A 23,636-nucleotide genomic window follows, 5' to 3' on the forward strand; every position below is an offset into this window, starting at 1 on the left:
CAAATGGTGGATTTATCTTACCTTCTACATGGTACAGAAAAACACGCTTATAACGAAGTACCAGGGAAAGACTATTTTACTTTGTTATAAGTGTAATTCTTTTATATCTGTTAAGTTGACAATGTATTTTAAGGGGATGAAGGACACATGGTCACATGACTCTGTTTAACTACGTCATAGTTTCCGTTTATATAAGTGCAAAACAGTTCTTGTATAAAATTTGACATTTTTTTTCTTTAATTACCATCTTATATATATATATTTTAAAAAGTTTTACATTCTTGTAAACATTAACAAATTATGAAAAAGATTGATCCACTCCTCTCTTTCCCTAAACTGCACGTCCAACAAGTCGGTGATGTCATACACGATCTGTTTAGTATAGCAAGATCATACTCGGTGAATACAGGGGTGGTATTATTATGTAAAAACAGGTCATAATCAGTATATGATGAAATATTTTAAGAAACGGAGAACACAAAAATTATGTTTGCATGGCTGATAACGGAAATCTTATGTAGGTATATCTTATTTTGCTTATTTAGCTTACATGTGACGTCATAGTTGGTTTTTCCCGTACTCGAGAAATGTATACATGACACGTTTTTGTCCTGCTTATGTCCTCTTTAACGATGTCCTGTGCAATATTGAAGTCAGCTTCACCATTGGAAATTTTTTCAGTTAATCAATAATTTGAAGGATTTGCATTTCAACGTTTAAAAATATTGAATGATAGAATTTTTTGTAAATTACCTTTTTTGTTGTTAAAGTTGTCTTAAAATGTACGTAATTTTCCTATCCAGATGCAGTGTGATAGAAGAAACTTGCTTTTTTGAATTTTTCATACTCTGAAATATTTTAAAAGATACATGTTCCCTTATATATTTTTATATATGCTTAAAAAATCCCTTTATGGACAAAGTAATGAGCACGGAAACATGGAGAATTAAAACTTCACTTAGATACTGTAGGGCATTGTATTTGTCAATCAATATCTCGAAGATAAGGTCAGAAACCTAATGATATAACTGCTTTAAGATATGTGGGACATACTTAATTAGAAATGTACAAAATATAAAAAAAAATTGAATGACAAGTATTTTTTCAGCTCAAGGTCCTTCTCTCCCTTATAGTCACAGGGAATGAACATAACTTCACTGTAAGCGTCAATTCATTAAAAGCCTGTTTGTTATAAGTGCTGTTTACTGTAATCAGCTGTATAAAAACATAGGTAATCAGAGATTACAGAGCTCACATCAACAAATGTTGTCTTTTAGTAAGGCAAAGTCCCACACTAAACTAATTATCTAATAGTGTGCATCCCTAGATGCAACATTTATGCAATTTTGGTCTGATAGTGCTTGCAATTACTTGGGAATTAACTTACCTAAAAACTTAAAACTAGTCACTCATCCAGAAAATGTGTCAAATCCAGCATCCGAAGAAAGTTTGAGAGTGATCATTCCTTGATGCATCATCCATGCAAGTTTGGTTCAGATAGGCCTTATAGTTTCTTGGCAATGGACCTGCTCCAAAAACTTTAACCTGGTCACTCATCCGGAAAATGTAGGTCAGATCCAGCATCTGAAGCAAGTCCAGTAGTTAGCATCCTAAGATATATCATCCATGCAAGATTGGTCAACATAGGATTTACATTTACTCGGAAATGAGATCTACTCCAAAAACTTTAACCTGGTCACTTATCTGGAAAATGTAGGTCAGACAGAGCATCTGAAACAAGTCCAAAAGTGTGCATCTTAGATGTAAAATCCATACAAGTTTGGACAATATAGGGTTTATAGTTACTTGGAAATGAGACCTGCTCCAAAAGCTTTAGCCTGGTCATTCATCTGGAAATGTAGGTCAGATCCTGCATCTGAAGCTAGTCCAGTAGTGTAGATGCTTAGATGTATCATCCGTGCAAGTTTGGTCAATATAGGGCTTATAGTTACTTTGTAATGAGATCTCTCCAAAAACTTTAACCTGGTCACTCATCTAGAAAATTTAGGTCAGATCCAGCATAAGAAGCAAGTCTAGTAGTGTGCATCCTTATATGTATCTTCTATGCAAGATTGGTCGATATAAGTCTTATACAGACCTGCTCCAAAAACTTTAATCTGGTCACTCATCTGGAAAATGTAAGTCAGATCCAGCATCCGAAGCAAGTCCAGTAGTGAGCATCCTTAGATGTATCACCCATGCAAGTTTGGTCAACATAGGATTTACATTTACTCAGAAATGAGATCTGCTCCAAAAACTTTAACCTGGTCACTCATCTGGAAAATGTAGGTTAGATCCTGCATCTGAAGCTAGTTCAGCAGTGTGGATTGCTTACATGTATCTTCCATGCAAGATTGGTCAATATAAGTCTTATAGTTACTTGGAAATGAGATCTACTCCAAAACTTTAACCTGGTCACTTATCTGGAAAATGTAAGTCAGATCCAGCATTCAAAGCAAGTCCACGAGTGTACATCCTTAGATGTATTATCCATGCTAGGGCTTACTTGGAAATGAGATCTGCTACAAAATCTTTAACCTGGTCACTCAGTTGGAAAATGTAGGTCAGATCCAGCATCCGAAGCAAGTCCAGTAGTGTGAATCCTTAGATGTATCACCCATGCAAGTTTGGTCAATATAGGGCTTATAGTTACTAGGAAATGAGATCTGCTCCAAAAACTTTAACATGGTCACTCAGTTGGAAAATATAGGTCAGATCCAGCATATGAAACAAGTCCAGTAGTCTGCATCCTTAGATGTATCATCCTTGCGAGTTTGGACACATAGGGCTTATAGTTACCTGGAAATGAGATCTGCTCCAAAAACTTTAGCCTGGTCACTCATCCGGAAATGAAGGTCAGATCCAGCATCCCAAGCTAGTCCAGTAGTGTGGATGCTTAAATGTATCATCCATGCAAGTTTGGTCAATATACGGCTTATAGTAACTTGGTAATGAGATCTGCTTCAAAAACTACAACCTGGTCACTCATCTGGAAAATGTAGGTCAGATCCAGCATCTGAAGCAATTCCAGTAGTGTGCATCCTTAGATGTTTCTTTCATCCAAGTTTGGTCAATATAAATCTTATAGTTACTTGGAAATGAGATCTGCTCCAAAAACTTTATTCTGGAAAATGTAGGTCAGATCCAGCATCTGAAGTAAGTCCATTAGTGTGCATCATTAGATGTATCATCCATGCAAGTTTGGTCAATATAGGGTTTATAGTTACTTTTTAAGGTACTAAGAAATGAGACCTGCCCCAAAAATCTTTAACCTTCTCAAAAAACTTTAACCTGCACCAAAAACATTAACCTGGTCATTCTTTAGCTGAAATTACAGCATCTGAAACATTGACTGGTATAATGAAACACACTAGAAGCATCCTCCATGCAGCTCTGATTAATATAGGGCATAGAAGTACTTAAAGAGAAATCTGTTCAAAAAACTTCAATTTTATTGGGTATTATAAAAGCTCCCCAAACTTCGTTAAGGTGAGCCTAAAAAATCATTCTTATATGCTTTGTCAAAATTTTATTAACAAAATATATGGTATTTGATGCATTGTATTTTTAAGAGTATGCTTGACATATTCCTTTCCCTTTTCCTTCTCCTCCCTCCCAAGTAAAATGATACATATTGTGATAAACTGGTTGCCATATAATCATTTTTTTTATTATTATTTATAAATTATTGCAATTCACAAGAAAGAATTCATGTTTGTACATGGTAATTTACATCAAACAGGGAAAAATATATATCTTAAATTCTTATTTTGTAAGAAATCATATTTAAAAAATTAGTTCACTGTTTTCATAATAAATCAATTGCTAATGCAATACTTGAATGATTACCACTGATTTTAATATAGGTCAAAGATAACAGTGTGCATATGATTTAGTTTTATCAGATGATAATAATTTGATTTTTGATAAAGCCACACCATCTAAGTAAACTGAACTTGTATGAATTACTGAGCTTTATCACAATTCACCAAGATGTACTGGATTACAAGTACCTTCATGGTACTTCTGTGTACATTTTTGAAAGCAGAGAGTTTGTTATTCCATGGACAAACCAATGCTACTTCTGCATCTAATGGACATTCTGATCCTGATGTATACAAACAACTTCTTCATCTGGAAAAAGTGTTAGATTCTATACTGATGGATCAGAAACAACAAGCTCTACAAATTCAGCAATTTGAACAACAGCAAAAGTTATTGGAGGGAGAGATTCAGACACTGAAGCAATGGAATCAGACAGCCCAGATAAAGATGACACTCTTAGAAAGTGAAAACAAAATCTTGAAAGAAAGACTGGACAATTTGAACACTTCATCCACTTCATCACACCAAGACGCCTGCCTGAATGAAAAACTGGAAAATCTGAATTCAACATCAACACTTTTGCTTCAAGAGAATATAATTTTGAAAGAACAGATTCAGATTTTGAACTCTACTTCCATGCTTATACAACAAAATTTGACAACATCAGAAGACTTAAGAAGGCTGGAGAACATCTTAACCTTTGAAATAGAGCAGATGGTCAGAGAAAGTGAAGAAAAAATGATGAAGAACATGTCTGCCACAATTACAGACCTGGAGTTACGAGACCGATATTTATCACTTTCTCTTCTGGACGTACACAATAACACAGCAGGATTATCATCTTCTCTTTCCAGTTTGGATGCACGGCAAAAACAAATAAAGAGTGAGATCCAAATGCTGACAAATTCACAGCAAAATGACATAACCAAACTGAATGATACAATCATCCATCTTAAGAATCGTATGTATACTCTTGTATTTTTTTTTCTCTCTGTTCTGTTCAAAAAGAACAAATGGTAGTAAAAAAGCAGGTTTCACTGAGAGCCTTATTTGGTCCTGTGAAATTCTAAAAAAAAAAAAGACAAATACATGCATATTTCATTTTAGATGCCATGACTTTACATATCACTAGGATGTTTGGTGACTTAATATCTTTTCAAAAATGACGTAATTTTCTTGCTACATCGTTGACATATGTATTTTGATGTCATAAACTGTGTCATTTTTCACATATCCTAAAATTTTCTTTTAAAAGTGGTCAATATTTTACACTGGTGGATTTAAGGGGGAAGGGGGCATGGGGGGAGCACGCCCCCCCCCCCTTAAAATTTTCAAAGTATGACAGGACTAATATTAATACATGTAATGACATATACTTTGGTTTATAATTAATGTTCAATTAATAAATGGTAATTTTATTTAATGACCAAGTGTGATAGACTATGAATTATCGCATACTTAATTATTCAAACCGGAAATCGTTCCCAATCTGAAGGGTAGACTGCACTTGTCAATTTCCTTTCATGATGCAAGAGACAATATTTAAAGGCTGGTCAAAAGTAAAAGTTTTAAAAAGTGAAATATCATAGTGTATATAACTAACAAATACCACTATTTTTGTGCCTGGTTTTACTCTTAAAATACACTAAAACCTATGAGCTGTTTTTTTTAATATTTCGAATAGAGCAAAACCCCATATCAAAAGTTTTAGTATATAATGAAAGATACGGAAGCCTGTTGAGGCCAGTTCAGAGAGAAAAATATCTTTTATCGGATTTAAATGCAATTATGCATTTAGATGCAAAACAATGCATTTAAATGCAAACAAGAGGCCCATGGGCCACATCGCTCACCTGAGTAACTTTGGCCATGCTGTTCTTTACCAGATTTCCCCCCTTGTAATACCTTTGTGGCCCCACCCTACCCCCGGGGGTCATGATTTGAACAACATAGAATCTACACTACCCCAGGATGATTCCAAATAAGTTTCAGCTTTTCTGGTCCAGTGGTTCTTGAAAAGAATATATTTAAAGATTTTTCTTATATATTTCAATGTAAAACTTGGATTCCCTATTGTGGCTCTGCCCTACCCCCAGGGGTCATGATTTGAACAATTTAGAATCTACACTACCCCAGGATGCTTCCACATAAGTTTCAGTTTTTCTGGTCCAGTGGTTCTTGAAAAGAATATATTTAAAGATTTTTCTTATATATTTCAATGTAAAACTTGGATTCCCTATTGTGGCCCTGTTCTACCCCAGGGGGTCATGATTTGAACAATTTAGAATCTACACTACCCCAGGATACTTCCATATAAGTTTCAGCTTTTCTGGCCCAGTGGTTCTTGAGAAGAAGATTTTAAAAGATTTTTCTTATATATTTCAATGTAAAACTTGGATTCCCTATTGTGGCCCTGCCCTACCCCCGGGGGTCACGATTTGAACAATTTAGAATCTACACTATCCCAGGATGCTTCCACATAAGTTTCAGCTTTTCTGGCCCAGTGGTTCTTGAGAAGATTTTTTAATGACCCCACCCTATTTTTGTCTTTTCTTGATTATCTCCCCTTGTAAGAGGACTTGGCCCTTTATTTTAACAATTTACACTCCCCTTCACCCAAGGATACTTTGTATCAAGTTTGGTTAAAATTGGCCCAGTGGTTCTTGAGAAGAAGTTGAAAATGTGAAAAGTTTACAGGCGGGCGCACAGACGGACGGACAACGGGTGATCAGAAAAGCTCACTTGAGCTTTCAGCTCAGGTGAGCTAAAAACCTTTGCGTTTAAACACAAAATATTGTGATTAAATGCAATAAGTTATTGCTTTTAAACACAATGATATTTTTGCATTTAAACACAATAATTTTGCGATTAAATGAATACTTCTTGCATTTAAGCGCAATAATTTTGTGATTAAATGCAAAAATATTTTGTGTTTAAATGCAAAAGATTGCATTTAAATGCAATTATCTTTGCATTTTAATGCATTCATTTGTATCAAACCTTGCAGAGGACAACCCCATCTTCGCTAGCCAAGGGTTTCTGATACGCTACTCTCCTCATAAGCCCTGTTTATGAGGAGAGTAGCGTATCAGAAACCCTTGGCTAGCGAAGATGAGGACAACCCATGCATACTGATATCTTTTTATTTCTTTTTCGGATTTACCTATGAGGAGATTGTGTTTTGTTTGGCTTTAGCATCAGATACTTCTGCACAAACGCTCTCTTAAAAGAAATATCAGTGATTAAAATTGCTGCTAAGAATTTATATAGGAGAAAAACTGTCAGGTTGTAAAACAATGGCATTCTAAGACCTAGACATGATTAAATTTATTAGAACTCGATACTCTTAATGTATTCTTTAGTCAATTGCCTACAATCACACATAACGTTATCTCTTTTGATTTTTTTTTTAATTTTGAAACAATTTCTGCAAACAAATTGAATGGATCTTCTAATTAAAACACCAAAGAAGAAAAAACGGTTTAAAAAAGCTATTCCCCATGTTGTGGTCACATAGTTTAACCCATGTATGAAGAGGTGAAACGACTTATGAAATATGTTATTATGTACAACATGATGAAGTGTATGTACAACATGATGAAGTGTTCACTTAAAATTTAAATGTATATTCACAACCCTTCATATGGTTGCATACAATAAACATGAGAACATAGATGATCTTATCATATGAGATATACTAGTAATTAAAATCAAATGAAATTAAAACAGATTGATTGATGTGTATTATGGGTGCATATCATTACCGCTACATTTTCAAAATTGTCATTACCTATACATACTCATTACTGCTACAAAAAAGGTTACATTACCACTACATTTAAAAGTATACACAACCTCTACATTGCCTCTTTCATTAGCCAGCATGTATGTACAGACTGATTCAAAGTACACCATATACATGCATAAACCTTTCCCCCCTGCTCATCAGGAGAGGTGAGAGTAGAACTTTGAGCAGAATTTTTTTCAATTTTTTTTATATAAATAATAAAACATTTTAGAAACATTTTAAAACTTTAGAAAGTTTTAAAACCACACAGTCTTGACGTACTGCTGTCCGGAAATCTCACCACCTTCATATTTCGCTCAGATCCAAATTGTGCGCCACGATACATTGGGAGTGAATTATATTGAAATGGAACTCATATTGTGCCATTGCTGGCAGATTCGATATGTAGCGGTAATAAGTTGTAATCGGCAAGGTCTTATTGATAAAATGTAGCAGTAATGATCACCCGAAATTTCGAAGAAATATAGCGGTAATGAGTTGAATTTTTCGCAATGTAACGGTAATGTTGACCTCCCATGTACTACAAAATGACAAGTGCTATAAATATAACTGACACGTTCTTAATTATTCATCATATTTAAGCAATTGACCAAAGGCTTCTTTAAGAGTTTTGGCTTCTAGTTTGTTTAAGACATTCTGATTGTTAAGATGCCGATGTTAAACGTCTACAATTCTCTAACACTGGAACACTTTGCAACAAGACAGAATTTCCATAGAGATATTAATCATTGAACCAACAATTGCCTACAATAGACACGAAAGCACAAGGGAAATGATAATTCAGTTATGCTAGATATACTAAATAGTATCAGAATTATAAGGTGGACTTCTTATTAGGAGAGAGGGGTCTTAAGTACTCTGAAAACTGCTGAAAACTCTACACTTCCATGATAACAGAAAAAAAATAGGAAGGGGCTAAAAAGTGTCAATCCTAGTTAATATAATATTACAAGTTTTGGTTAATTGATGTCTGAATTTGACGCAACAATATCATTGTGCTTAAATGCAAAATGAATTGTATTTAAAAGCAAGGACTATTGCACTTAAATGCTAAGAGTATTACATTGAAATGCAATGATTATTGCTTTTAAACGCAAACTTTTGTGTTCGAACACAATCTTTTGTGTTAAAATGTAAAATATTATTGTGTTTTAATGTAAATTTATTGCATCAAATTTCAACAGTATTGTGTTTATATGCAAAAGATTTGCGTTTAATCGCACAATTATTGCATTTAAATGCAAAAATATCATTATGGTACATGAAGGCAACGTACAATATTTTTATACAGTGAAACCTGTCTAGTCCGACATGCACTGGGAGACCGATTTTGTGTCGGATTAGACGGGGTGTCGGATTGCACAGTGTAAAAATACATGGAATATAGTTAAATGGGAACAAATTTTAACGTTGGAATTCACAGTGTGTCGGATTGCACAGGTGTCGGATTAGACAGTTTTCACTGTAGTATATAAATTCAGGTCGTGAGCTAAAAAGATATTAAATACATATACATGTAATACATGTACATATAATTACGGTATAAATGAATAATGGTATAAATGGTACCAAATTAATATGACTTGAATAGAATTGCAAATTATAATCTTGTGCATTTTTTTTAGGTGTTCAATCAAATGTAGCTTTTACAGCTGGAATTTTAAGAGAATTATATGGCCAACATAGATATGCACTAGGAGATATAATTACATTCCCAGATATCATATACCAGGTGGGAGGAGGATATAACCCCAGCTCAGGCGTGTTTACTGCCCCAAAGGCCGGACTCTACTTTATATTCTCTACTAATGTGGCATTCTACCATGAAATCTTAAGGACACAAATAATGATTAATGGTTCAGTTAAGGCTGGAGTCATAGCTTGGACTTCATCATCTGTTAATGTCTACCAGTCAGCCTCCAACCTTGTTGTCCACCATTTACAGGTGGGGGACAGGGTCTGGATAGAAGTCTTTGAAGGTAGTCATCTGTACTCACAGTTCCCAGACACAACTTTTTCTGTCATCATGATCAATGGATCAGATTAATACTACCTTGTTACTGATGAGTTTCATTGTTATATGTATTTGAATACCTTCTTCACACTTACTCCAGAGATCAAAAAAACAAAAAAAAACTTCTTTCCCAGATTAACAATTAGAGAAAACTAATGATCTATGAACGAACACACTCTTGGCAGCACATTATACTGATGCCTCTCATATTAGCATGATACTGAATATTTATATTTTATTATTAACATTTTAAATTATCAGTTAAAGATATTTCATTATATGCAGTACAATGAAACATGATTAGAATGGTACCATGCTTTTCATATGATTTTGTTTTTGTATTTGTTGCTATGATTGTAACCATGCAGGGATGGGGTAATTGAAATGAGTTTACTGTATTTAAATACATTTTTCATAGTAATTGAAAGTATTTGTAATTGAGTTTGCTTTCAATTACAATTGAATGAATTTATAAATACATTCCAAAAATGTCTTGTATTTTTCAATTACATTTCAGTTACATTTCAAATACTTTATTTTTCAAGTTAAATATTAAAAAAGGTGTTTTATACATGTAATGATGCATGCCAGTACTATTATTGTTCCCGTTTTGCACACATTTGAATTTCAGGCATTGAGAAAATGTGTGCAAAATGGGAATTTGTCCAGGTAAGATAATTAATGTCTATATTCTATATCATAGTGGTGAATTTGGAGAAAGAGAATCTACGAAAAGAACAGGGAAAAAATGATTAAATTTTGCATTTGATATTTTGATTTATTTCTGTAATTTCATAATAAGAAAAAACTATATTAAAACATTGAAAATATTAAAGCATCAAAATTTTTAGTCAAAACTATAATTATACAAGGGTTGTCCCAGAAAAATGCGAAATTTTTTGAATATTTCAGAAACTATTTGACCAAAACTAATAATTTTTTGCACGTTGTTGAAAAATAATATTTTCGGTATTTTGACAAAATATTTTAGGCTTGTGGTGTCATAAGTATATAAAAACAGCATTTAAAGGGTGTTAAACATCGGTGGTCGGCGCACGGCAATTTTTTTACTTTTAAAAGTAGCATTGTCAATGAAGTTTTCTTTAATACCAGGCTACACAGAAATATAATGTCACAAAATATACCTCCATAAATACCCTTTGATCTGGTGTACTCGTGTATAAAAATTCATTAATTTGACAAATATATGTCGTTATATGCCAAAACACTTTTAACTGAAATTGTCAAAAATGGTGACGTTTGGCGATAATGTGGAGCACCAAATTATTAAGCAGTACTGTGTTGAGCGGGATATGACTCCTGTCCATACGACAAAAGAGATGTTAACGATGGAAAAACAGAAACATAAATCTCGGACACAGGTTTATTCCTAGTTGAAGAGGTTTGAGGATGGCTTGACTGGTTATCCGATAGAAGAGGCGTTTTGTAGACCAAAAAAAAATGAAGACAAACTGAAAGTCAGGAGCTGGAAGTCATAGGCCCAAGTGAAAGCAGCCGTTAAACAATGGGAACTGTTAGGTTTATTATCGGGATTGAAAAATTGTCTATTAGAAGACTTAATTCAGCAATCTTTCGGTAACGCTAGTATTTGAGATGTATAACTTGGTAAATAAAAGAAAATTCAGTACAGTGTAGAATTTATGCTTAAACAAATTTTATCAGAAGCACACTTCCAGAACAAATTCACAAACGCTACGAGCTACGTTTTGACGTCGTAAGTGTTGCGCCGACAACTGATTTGTAAGATTCGTATACCTGAGAGGGAAATGTTATTTATAGAAATATTCATTGAAATTTTTAGGCATTAATAGTCAAAAAATGTTGATCATGATGTATGCCAATTTTTAACTTAATAGTATTAGTGAAACAAAAGATATTGAAAATGTTCACACATTTCTGGGACAACCCTCTTATTTATATGATTATCTCTCTCTCTTCTATTATAATCAAGACTGAATTCATTTACTCATTTATTTTATCTTTATGAAATAAAAAAAAACCAGGTGGAATTGCGATACAAAGTAAGGATATTTGTCTAAATTATCATGATCAACTTCATTTGGGTTGGACAAATTAAATTTTCAAAATTTATTCTTTTAAATATATATTATAATGCATTGGTAAAATACGGGTAATTCCAGGTAAATCCCAGACGGAGATCACAGGGAGGTCAACATTACCGCTACATTGCGAAAAATTTCAACTCATTACCGCTACATTTTCTCAAATTTTTGGGCGATCATTACCGCTACATTTATCAAAGGGACTGATGCCGACAACAACTCATTACCGCTACATAACGAATCGGCCAGCAATGGTATGGGATATCATTTCCATTCAATATAATTCACTCAACATGTAGTGAAGTACATTTTGGATCTGAATTCTAATCAAAATGAGTATGTTTAAGTCTGTAGTCGATTTAGCGTCAGACGAATGTCATGGCTACTATTATTGAGAAGTTTGTGACAAATAAAAAATGGGGAAAAAATCCTACTCAAAGTCTTACTTTCACCTCCCCGTGATAAGCAGGGGAAAAAGGTCTTATGCATGTATATGTTGTACTTTAAATCAATCAAAGCATAAGACGCTGGCTAACGAAAGAGGCAATGTAGCGGTAATGTACGTATACTTTTAAATGTAGCGGTAATGTATCCTTTTTTGTAGCTGTAATGTGCATGTAGCGGTAATGAAAATTTTGCAAATGTAGCGGTAATGATACGCACCAAGATCACACTATAATTGCTATCAAAACATATTTCACCCCTATTGTTCTATACCTAATTATCAAATGTGTGCAAAACAGGAACACACGCAGTATTGTTTGGCATGAGCTTGTGTTTATTCAATAATTAAATGCCTAATAATGTTTATACAGCATAAACACATTGCCCAGGGCAAATAGAAAGGTCAAATTGAATAATATTGCTGCTTCAAAATATTCATGAATTTGATCTTCAAAATTTTTGAAAATAAAACTGAAGTATTTGATATGTATTTAAAGGCAGAGATTTTTTACCGGGTGGTAAATTCCAGGTGAGGGACGGGCTTATTTTGTACAGGTGTGAAGGCCCTGAGGGCTAGCAGTCTACCTGCGGTTGTTTGTCTCCTAATCCCTATACACAGGAAGTGATTTAATACACAGTAGAGTACCCAAGAAGTCAAACTTTATCTGTGTTGGGATTTTGAGATGATTTAAAATAGAAATAAAAAGTTGTAAATATAGTTTAATCTCAATAATTTTTATTAATTTGTAATTGAATATGTGTGAAAGTATCCCCGCCCATTAAAAAATATTATTATTCAAAGTATTTGTTGAGCTTTGAAAAAAAAGGTTAAACCAAATTTTGAGATATATTATCATAATTAATAAAAGAATATCATAATTATTTCAAATACTAAAGGTGTGTATATATATGTTATCAAGCTCAAAATTCCATAGTAATACAGCTTCTCTATTGTTTATAATACTATGTGTGGTAAATATCAAAGGATCAGACGTTAATTTGAAGGTCACCATGAGTGCCAAACAAGGTTTACATGGTATACACAGGGACTAGTAAGTAAATGTCAATCAAGTTCTAGCTCTCAATGATGTACCTTAACGCACTTGATTGACAGGGGTACACAGACCAGGTATTTTTGAAGGCGGTGCTTAAAATCTCTGCCTTAATTACATTCTTCTAAGTAATTGAGAGTAATTAATTACACTTGTTAAAATCAATGTAATTGTAATTGCAAGTAATTGACAAAATTATCAATGTATTTGAAAGTATTTAATTACATTTTCAAGTAATTGACCCCAACCCTGATTGTAACTCAATCTGACATAAATTAATGTATGCCTACTGTCCTTTCAGTTTTTCTTTTCAAGTCATGATAGTCATGATAGATTACCTGGACATAGTTTTTGATGTGTTTGATCACTGATGCATACACCATTATAGGAAATCTTAGATCCGTGGTTCCACTGTTCACAATAGTTTTGGGAAAATTGTACTGAAATCAAACAAGAATAAATTACATGTAATTATATTTGTAACAAGCCATTTCATTGGCTGAAAAAAAATTGTTTATATTGTATAACTTGAGTTGCCTATCTCACAATATAACTGATGTCTAAAAAAGAATTAATCTGTTTGATGTTGCATTTTAATTTTGTAAAATTTGAAGTAATTTTTGAGTGAAAATTGTTTTCATTTTTATATTACATGTTAGAAAATTAAATTATAAGCTATACTTGTATAACCTATGTTGGAACAGTTTAAGCTTTTTTTATAAATGGTCTATTCACGGTTTATAAAGCATATTAAACTGTCCCAACCCAGGTTATACAATGTAACTTGGGTAGCTATTAAATTCATTCCTTAAATAAATCAATACAGATTTTAATCTTTAAAAAAAATAAATTTTGAAGATGTATGGAAATTATCAAAGTTGGGAAATTAGCCTAAAAATTTATTTTATGAGTTGCACACTATATTTGTCCAATATAAAATAGCATGAGATAATAATTAAGAAAGGGGAATACACTGTAACTCTTCTTGCATATGCAATTATAATACAAAAGATAGAAGAATTTTAATTAATAATAAAGAAAACAGTCCTATAATTTTCCACCCATAAAAGTGAAAGCAGTATGTGCAGTAAAGTTTTTTTTAGTACTTGAGCAGTAGTTACCTCTTTACAATCTAGATTGATGCTGCCTCCATCCACTTCAACATCCACCATGACGACCTCGTAACACCATTGTTTGTGTATGTTTGTGTAGTATACAGGACTGCTGTGAAGCCCGGGGTCTACTCCTCCAAATGTCTACACAAAGAATTATTTACTTTCAAAATTAATACATATGTACATACATGTAATATACTAACGACAAGAGATATAAATAACAGAGATCGGCTACTGTTCCAAGCCTCAAGAGATCTCGAGGTCCCTATTGTTTGCTTTTTATCAATCTCATGCAATTTAAATCTTATAAATCTTTAAAGTTATCAAAGATAACGAAGTAAAACTTTTCAATTTATATTAAAAAACAAACTACTCAGAATGTTATATTTTCGTAAGTTTATTTATTTAACATAATAAGTAAGGAGAAATCTGAAATTGCAACTGGTTACTCATGGCCAGCCTTATCGCTGTAATTTCACCAACTTTTGATCATTGGCCTCTTAATTTGCCTGGCCTGCTTTTAATAATCCATATATATACCTGGGTAGTTTTAAAACTTTACATCACTTACACTCATACATATTTATACATAATAAAATTAATATTAATTTAACTTAACTTAAGTTAAATTAATATTAATTTTATCTGTATCGCTGAAAGTTTGAACACGATATCTTGAATGGTTTCTAAGAACACCTCTGGACAAACCAACCCTCTGAAAATTGAGAAAGCGTCCATATCTTGAGACTGGAAGTGATGTCATCAAAACAAAAAATATGTATCTTGAGAATCTAATTATCTTGCATGTGTGAAAGTTTCATGATAATCTGTTGAGCTGTTTTTGCAAAATCCGAGATCACAAAATCCGTAAGAAAAAAAATAATTATAGAGAAAAATAACCTATAGATTAGAATAACAGAAAGGTCTTCAATTGGAGACGGAAAGCCTAAAAAATAACTGCAGAAACAGACACAGTCAAATGCAGAAGAAAATTTTACTGAATTTATATTACTCAACTGCATGAGCTCAGATGCATTTAAAATCAAAATTGTATAATGTATAATGAATTTCTTATCCAGAAAAAATATTTAATATTTTTGATAGAATATTTACCCCCATTTTGAACAATTTTATGTAAAAATTAATTCCGACTGGAAATAGATTTCTCAAAAAGCAAATTTAAAACAAACTTGAGCTACAAGTAAATGGTTTTGTTGTAATTGTTTTATGAATTTTTATCTGTATATTTATCACAAATGCACAATTGTACTTATACTTTTTATTTTTAAAAGAAAATTTAACATTAGATTCTGCTGAAAAAAAGTTTCAGAGAGTTAACTTTTCCATAGAAAAATTGCAAATATAGCTAAAATTTTCAAAGTACTCTACCCGTGCTATACTCCTGTAAGCCAATCCCAGGATGTCCTGCCAGTTTGATCCATTGATGAAAAACTGCTTCGACTCTGTTATGAATGCAATGTTAGCTCTCACAGTGACATTAGGTAATGAGGTCAAGGTCACCAGATCTGACCCTAGAGTTCCTCTCCAGTTTCCTTGTGTGTATGGTACATACACTGAGATCCCTATCAGTTTGTAAGTAGTTGAGCTAAAAAGTAAAATCATAAGAGGTACATGTAATAACCTACATATATCTCAGGTATTTCATAAAAATAGTACATGTACTTCATTGTCATCAAAAAATTCTGTTAATCAGTGGTGTGAAGGACATATGCCTAACCTCTTGCTTACTGTATTGGTTAAAGTATTATAATTTTGTAAGCATGCATGGGCAGGTACAGGTTGTTTCCCACAAGTATATCTTGCACTTAAAACTTACATAAGTTACGAAAGATACAATCATTATGGCAAAAAATCTTAATTTTCCAATAAAGCGAAATTGTCAATCTTTAGTCCTTTTTATCCAGTGAAAATCCACATCAGTACTGAACTGGGTGACTTGAAGTAATATTTCATAACTGCAATACATGTATTCTATTTTTCAATTTATGAATATCAGTTGATAGGTGTTAATTAAAGTCTTCCGTCTTAATAGAAGACCTTATAGTGATTCTACTGTTTCTTATTCTTCTTCTTCTTATTATTATTATTATTTGTCTTTAGACATTCTAAGCAGGTTTTCATTTTGTTGTCCTCGATTCTAGATCCGATAGTATCTAACTAATAAAAACTATGAAAGTACGTTTTGTATTATACATAAAGCATTATTGTACAATTCTTTTACACCTTACTAAAAAAAAATAAATGTAATTTAGTATACCTATAAGATAAGAAAGTAGTGAAAGAAATCAGACGATCGAAATTGATCGCTAGTAAATTCAACAGGGATAATTCCAGCACTGTTCTAATCAAAATTTATCAATTACAGTACTTCTTTTTACGAAATCTGAAAAACACCGAATATTCGAATCTTAAATTCATATTCGAATATCAACCCATCGAATGAATATTCGAATGTTCGAATATTCGTTGCCATCCTATATATATATATATATATATATATATATATATATATATATATATATATATATATATATATATATATATATATATATATATATATATATATATATATATATATATTTGAATATATATACCCGTCGTCAAGCACTGTTGACTGTTGCTATGCTGGAGGGCTTGGTTTCATCATTCAGGGGGTAAAGTGTGTTTTAACAGATGTTCCTCGACGAATCAGATTCAACTAATTTACATGAAAGCATAATATACATGTAACATAATATGATTTCTAGATTTTTGGGTCTCAGCCAATGAGAGAGCTGCATGGGAATTATTCAATCATATAATACTGGTCCACGTTACTGAGGAGTAATACCTGCAGCTATAGGTTATTTCTTACAGATGAATTATTACAGTTATAAGGATTTCCTGTTTGCCAGATTGTAATTTTCTTGATGTCAGTTACACCACTGTTTTGGTTTGGCCAACATCGATTAAACTTTATAAGGATGTTTTTTTTTAAATAGTGACTGAAATTGGAATTGTTATTGCTACATATTAAAGTTTGACGTAGATCAAAGTTGGGAAAACATCCGAACTTGTAAAGAAAATGCAGTAAATAAGAGAAGGGTTGTGAGAGCTTAGGCTTTGTCAGTGGTCTTAATTATTTCATATTACATGTACAAAATTAATAGTTTCTAAATGCTATTTCTTTTTCAGGCTTTGAATCCAATGTAGCTTTCACAGCTGGACCTAGTCAGTCAAGACCTACATATACTTCTGCACAGATTATATTTGACAGAGTCGTGTACCAGGTGGGAGGAAGATATAACCCTACCACAGGAGTGTTTACTGCGCCAAAAGGTGGACTCTGCTCTAACTTCTGTACTGTTGTAGCAAACAGTGATAATAGATTCTGGACAAAAATAATGATCAATGGTTCAGTTAAGGCAGGAGTTACGTAACACACTCTAATGTAGATGCCTACCTGTCAGGCCCCAACCTTGTTGTCCACCAGTTACAAGTGGGAGACAGGGTCTGGATAGAATTGCATTCTGGTACTACTCTCTACTCACAGTTTCCAGACACTACCTTTTCTGTGATTATGATAAATTAATTAGAAAACTCAATAATTAGTAGGCATTCACAGACAAAAAAAAATCTTGATTAATGAATTAGCTGGAATAAAGATATATACAGTGTGCTATCATATTATACCTTTTATGTTCTAAACAAACATTATGAATGTTTTGTGCCTGAAGAGGCTCTATATTGCTCATTCAAAAAGACTCTCTATTCTCCTGTTAGTTGAATAACTTATAGCGATGCAGAACAGTATATATCATAGATGAAACAAAATGGTGAGAACTCCTAAAGAATTTTAAAACACATATCACGGTTGTTTGCATGATATGACCTAAAAGCAAGCCGAAAGAAGAAATAATTATTCATGGGTATACCTCGGTGAAGATAACATTATTGCAAAAACATTTTTTAACATGAATGTAACATAAAAGTTAGTTTTGTGTTATAAATCTCTTTCATTTTAAACAAAAAGACATCACAGACGTTAGAAAGAGGGACTGATTATACCTGGTATAGAAGTGAATTAGAATAATGTCACATAGAAGTGAAAAGGTAAGTTTAAATCTGAATGGTTTCAAAGTAATATCTTAAACATGAAATATAAAGATAACGAACAGTAATGAAGCTCAAAAGTTCATTGGAACGATACTTATTGGGAGTATAGCAAACACGGACATCTAAAAACATCAGAGGTGGGATCAGGTGCCATGGTTGAGTAAGCATAGTGCCATGGTTGAGTAAGCATACTCTGTCGACCGGTCTGCTCCTTTACACACACACACACACACACACACACCCTCACACACACACACACACACACGTAAGACCTTAATTAATTATGTATCTTTCAATGTCAAATAACATTAAAATTTCGATCCTTTGAGCAGATTGGTGTCCAAACTCTTAATTGTTTGGATGTTAGGCTTTACTTTCAATCGGAATCAGAAATTAAAGCATTAAGTACACAAATGCTGCAAACAAACTTTTTTTTAAATGACGAAAAATTAAACAAAATCCAAGTTTTTTTTACTAGTACGTAAAATGAAAAGTTTCGCCACATAAACTTAAATTATTCATCCAAGGTTTCTCAACAGCGTCATATAAAAGTGATTAAAAAAATATATAAATTTACAGGGGTGATGGGAAAAAGTAAGAAATTTGAACATCGAAGAAATTCCACAGTTTTTTGTTAATTTTGAAATAGTTTTGGAATTTTAATTTTTGCATCATTTACAAACAAAAAGATCCAAAAATATATACCAATCCATGTATCCAATTTGTTTGTAGCATATGCCTTTGGATATACTTTTCTCGTATTAATAATACACGTGTTCTGGTAACATACAATATACATGCAGTCAGACATGTACTAGTATACGTACATGTAATGCTTTTTAAGTGTGCAATTTCGCCTGGAATAAACCATATGAACGATATAAACGACATTTTATTCCCCCTCGAATATTTTTGCATATACTTAATGGTCACAAATGTATGTATCCTTCAACAATAAGAGTTTAAGTCAATCAAAATACGGTTTGGGAATCTTGTAAGCACTAGTCATATGTGTGACCATAAAAAATTGTCACGAATATATTCCAGACACATTGTATTTCGATAATAGTCCTGAAATATTGGTTTACAAGTATGCTTGTGTTATGTGTGTATCTCTACATAAACGTTGAGTTTTATTAGTGACTACATGTATATCTACGGAAGCGTATTATTTTTTAAAACTTTAATCTTTTTGGCTTTTCCAACTTTAAAGTTGGTAATTCCAAGTTTAATCTTGGCTTTTCTAACTTTAGAAATGGTAATTCCACCTTTAAAGTTGGTAATTCCAGCTTTAAAGTTGGTAATTCCAACTTTAAAATTAGCTTTTCCAAGTTTAATCTAGGCTTTTCCAGCTTTAATCTTAGCTTTTCCAACTTTACTCTTGGCATTTCCAACTTAATTCTTTGTACGGCTTTATGCGTTATATTAATATACTTTGTAGCTGGACAAGCGTTGCTGTTTTACGCATGTAATTACAGTGGAAAGAAACGATTCAATAATGACGAAAGAAGGGATGATTTCATTGTTTTTATAAACAGAATTGATAAATTTAGTTTAGTATTGACTCATCCAATATCAAACACCTAATTATTCTCATTTGTTCATTGTCTCATATATGACTGATCTCTTAAATAGGTATGGTTGAAATGCATGTATACGGAGTTGTTTCAAGTTATCCTCTATAAAATTATATAGGATGGACCAAATGAAATACTAGTATACGGGGTTTTAAAATTGGAAGTCATATGTAAGGTTATAGAGATTGTCAATTCCCCTCTATTGGGAAAGATGACATATTAGATATATTTAGTGCAGATCTGGCAATTGTTCAGTTAACAAACGAGAATAATAAGTGGTGCGTTAGCAATTTGTCTAATGTACATGTATATATATATAGTGTTCGTATAGAAAAAAACAACAATGTTTTAGAGCTGGCAACAGACAAATGCCGTTTTCGGACCCTTGAATAAGAAATTCCCAAACCTAATTACACATCTACAGGATGCCGATCATTTTTCAAAAGATGATCTGGCTACTTCATAAAATTTAAGAGGAATTATGGGAACTTTTGTAGAAGAACACCGTTTTTCGGCCCCCAGGATAAGATTAAAAATTCCTAAACCTTATTGCACATCTACAGAACACTCAACATCATATTCCAAAATATGATTTGGCTACTGCGTAAAAAGGAGTTCTGGTAAACATGTTTTAATAGAAAAACGTTGTTTTCAACACCCAGTTGGCTCCATGGGTAAAAATAAAAATTCCAAAACCTTATTACATCAACAGAGCACCGTCAATCATATTCCGAAAGATGAATTGACTACTGATGAAAATGTAAGAGGAGTTTAAGGAAAATGTTACTGAGCACGGACTGATGGACAGCCCAGGATAATAAAAATATACCCAAACTTTCTTTAGAGAGAGAGAGGGAGATTCAATACATCTCAAAGATTCAAAATAGATATACAGTGTAAACGTCCTTATTATTTTTGACTACTCGTAGATCAAGTAATTTTCGCGACTCCTATTTTTCGCGAGATCGTTGTTTGGTATTTATAAGCGAAAAAAATTTTTTTTTAGAGTTTTCGTTATTGCTCTTTATAACAGTAGATTTATACACGAGAAGGTATTGCGTAATTAGGCAAAAGAAAGTTCTAAAATAAGAAAATATTTACAGTACTTTGAAGATCCTAATTATTTATTATTGAAATTACATTTCTGACTTCTGAATTTTAATAATCACTTTGTTCACCTTTACTGACAATGTACATGTACTATTTGTGAAAATTGAAATTCATTTTCATAAAGAATGAAGTACATTATTTCTACCTGTAATAAAGGTTTATCATAAGGTAATATTTTAGAATTTTGTTAGAAGTGGAAAACCTATAACAATTATAATTGCCTACAGATTTTTACGTTTACCCAATCATAACATGGAGGCACACTACGAGTGTGACCAGTTGACAAGGGATGCTTACTCCTCCATTGCACCTGATAACACCTCAGAGGACCATGTTGGCCCTGCTCATAATTTGTTTTTGTTTTTTTTTTTTTTTTTGTTTAAATGGACTTTTGAGAATGATCACTGTTCATTAACCTCATATTTCATTCTACAATTACTCTACTAGTGCATATATACACTCACCATAAATTGCATATTTCATACACTCTGAACTACATCAAGTAAGCAACTTTTAAACAATACAAAATTTTAAAAATGCTGTTGATGGAGTAGCAGTTTATTTAACTTAATGTCAGGTGAAATTAAGAAGTTAAAAAATTACACCCAAACAATCTGAAGCCATCTAGAATGTAAATAAGACAAATGGATGTATATGACATACAAATAATAAGCTACATGTATAATACGTCAATTAGTATAATGAACATGAGTAACAGTTTTAAATTTTTAAGGTAATATAATCCACTGACCAATTAATAACAATAGTTACACATATAAATAACACTTAGAATCTACCTAAAATTCTCCATAATACACTCCCTCTATCAGCTATTTAATAAATCTTTATAAGCGTGAAATCAGGATTGGCCGGGAAATACCAGTAATGGGAATTACCAGTGGTAAATACTGGTATTTCCCGTCCTGGGAAATACTACAAATTCTCTCGTAACTGGGAAATACTGGGAAAGTTAAAGTTTTTTTTTTATTTCTTTAATTTATTCAATCTTATTCTAAATTCAAAAATAAAATAAACATAAAAACAGAAGATGAATAATATTGAATGTCTCAAATTGCAATTTAACATTTTCAGATTGTATCACTACTCCAGGTTCCATACCATAAGCATTCTGAAACATTTCCCTGGCTGTATAAAACTGAAGTTTTCCAATTCAAGTTTCTTTTCAGTTTTTTTAATATTATTAAGTTTTAATTATAAATCCAAGAACAAAGCAAACTTGTTTTAATCCTTCTATAAACACTGTAGTTATTACAATCAATCATGTTGTTTTAACAAATTGTTCTGGACAGTTTTGTGCTCCTGTTTTGAGAGATAATTACCTTGAGTAGAACTGAAAGGCTTCTTCTTAGGTTTGATATTTATACCATACTCTACATTTAAGATTTTCTTAGATCCTTCTTTAGTTACAAAAAAAAACACAATTAGGACATTTTGGTTCATTGGACCTTTATAGACTACATCAGACTCAAGCATGAAACAAATGACACTCATGACTGGTACATGAATATACTGTGTTATGATTAAATAAAACGAATTACTAGGAAACCAGAATTTTTTTTTAATCAGGGACAGTGTTACCAGGTAGATATCTTAGCCAATAAGGTGTACTACATGTCAATATGAATGAAATATGTAGCTATTACGTATTTCCCAGTATTTCCCGGGAAATACCAGTAATTCCCGGTAATTACCAGTATTTCCCACCGTCCTGGGAAATATGAGTATTTCCCAGTTTTTTGCCAACCCTGCTTGAAATAAACCAAGAATGTAAAATATCACAATGAAATATATTTCAGTATTTAGCAGATGTACACCGAGTATTGAAAATAATAAGGAAAAATTTTCTATAAAGAATTTAAAAAGCACTAATTAGAAACTCTCTAGTATTGCTTCAAAATTGCTATGTAAGAATGTAATAGATTTTGTGCTTTGTTGATTTATTACACTTTTCATGATTCAGAGTAAATACAACCATTGTTAATGTGAAAATTCAACCTACTGTAAAAAAAAAACTGAATAAAATTAGTTTCTTATCAAAATTAACTTACGTCTTAGTTAAAAACTAATATCTTGCACTTTTTGCAGTTGTTACTAACATCAAGCATTACTTATTCAAACATTCCAGTTCCACATACGTAAAAAAATCAATTATGAAATATACAATGTAATAAGGGCTCCACTGGAATATATAGGCAAACTATTTTTTTCGAAAAAGAGAACAGCCATATTATGCCTACATATGAAATCTTGGTTAAAATGTCCAGTATCTACAATATGAAGATTTTAATTTCTATATGGACACTAAAGAAGATTGACACAAAAACAGCTATAACTATTTAAATAAAATTAAGTAATATTCTTAACATTCCCACAAGAATTCTATAAATAATTATTCAACAGTGTAAAGTCCAACAATAAAAAAAAATCTAGTTATATCCTATCAGAGATGAATTTAACACCCAATCACTAC

The 23,636-nt window shown here is 32.3% G+C and overlaps 1 protein-coding gene across 1 annotated transcript in view; it reads right to left on the bottom strand.

Annotated features, from left to right (window-relative positions):
• LOC133192885 (beta-secretase 1-like) overlaps window positions 1-18,294 on the bottom strand; it is a 33,538-nt gene extending 15,244 nt beyond the window's left edge. The window contains exons 1-4 of the mRNA XM_061328891.1: window positions 18,278-18,294; window positions 15,732-15,948; window positions 14,349-14,483; window positions 13,566-13,667 (exon numbers count right to left, since the gene is read on the bottom strand). Of these exons, the coding sequence (XP_061184875.1) occupies window positions 13,566-13,667; window positions 14,349-14,483; window positions 15,732-15,948; window positions 18,278-18,294 (471 nt within the window). The remainder of the gene's footprint in view (window positions 1-13,565; window positions 13,668-14,348; window positions 14,484-15,731; window positions 15,949-18,277) is intronic.
• Between the last annotated feature and the right edge of the window lie 5,342 nt (window positions 18,295-23,636).

Source organism: Saccostrea echinata, unplaced genomic scaffold (assembly GCF_033153115.1).
Source record: "Saccostrea echinata isolate AGI-Se365-2 ecotype Australia unplaced genomic scaffold, CSIRO_AGI_Sech_v1 ptg000025l, whole genome shotgun sequence".
NCBI lineage: Eukaryota > Metazoa > Mollusca > Bivalvia > Ostreida > Ostreidae > Saccostrea > Saccostrea echinata.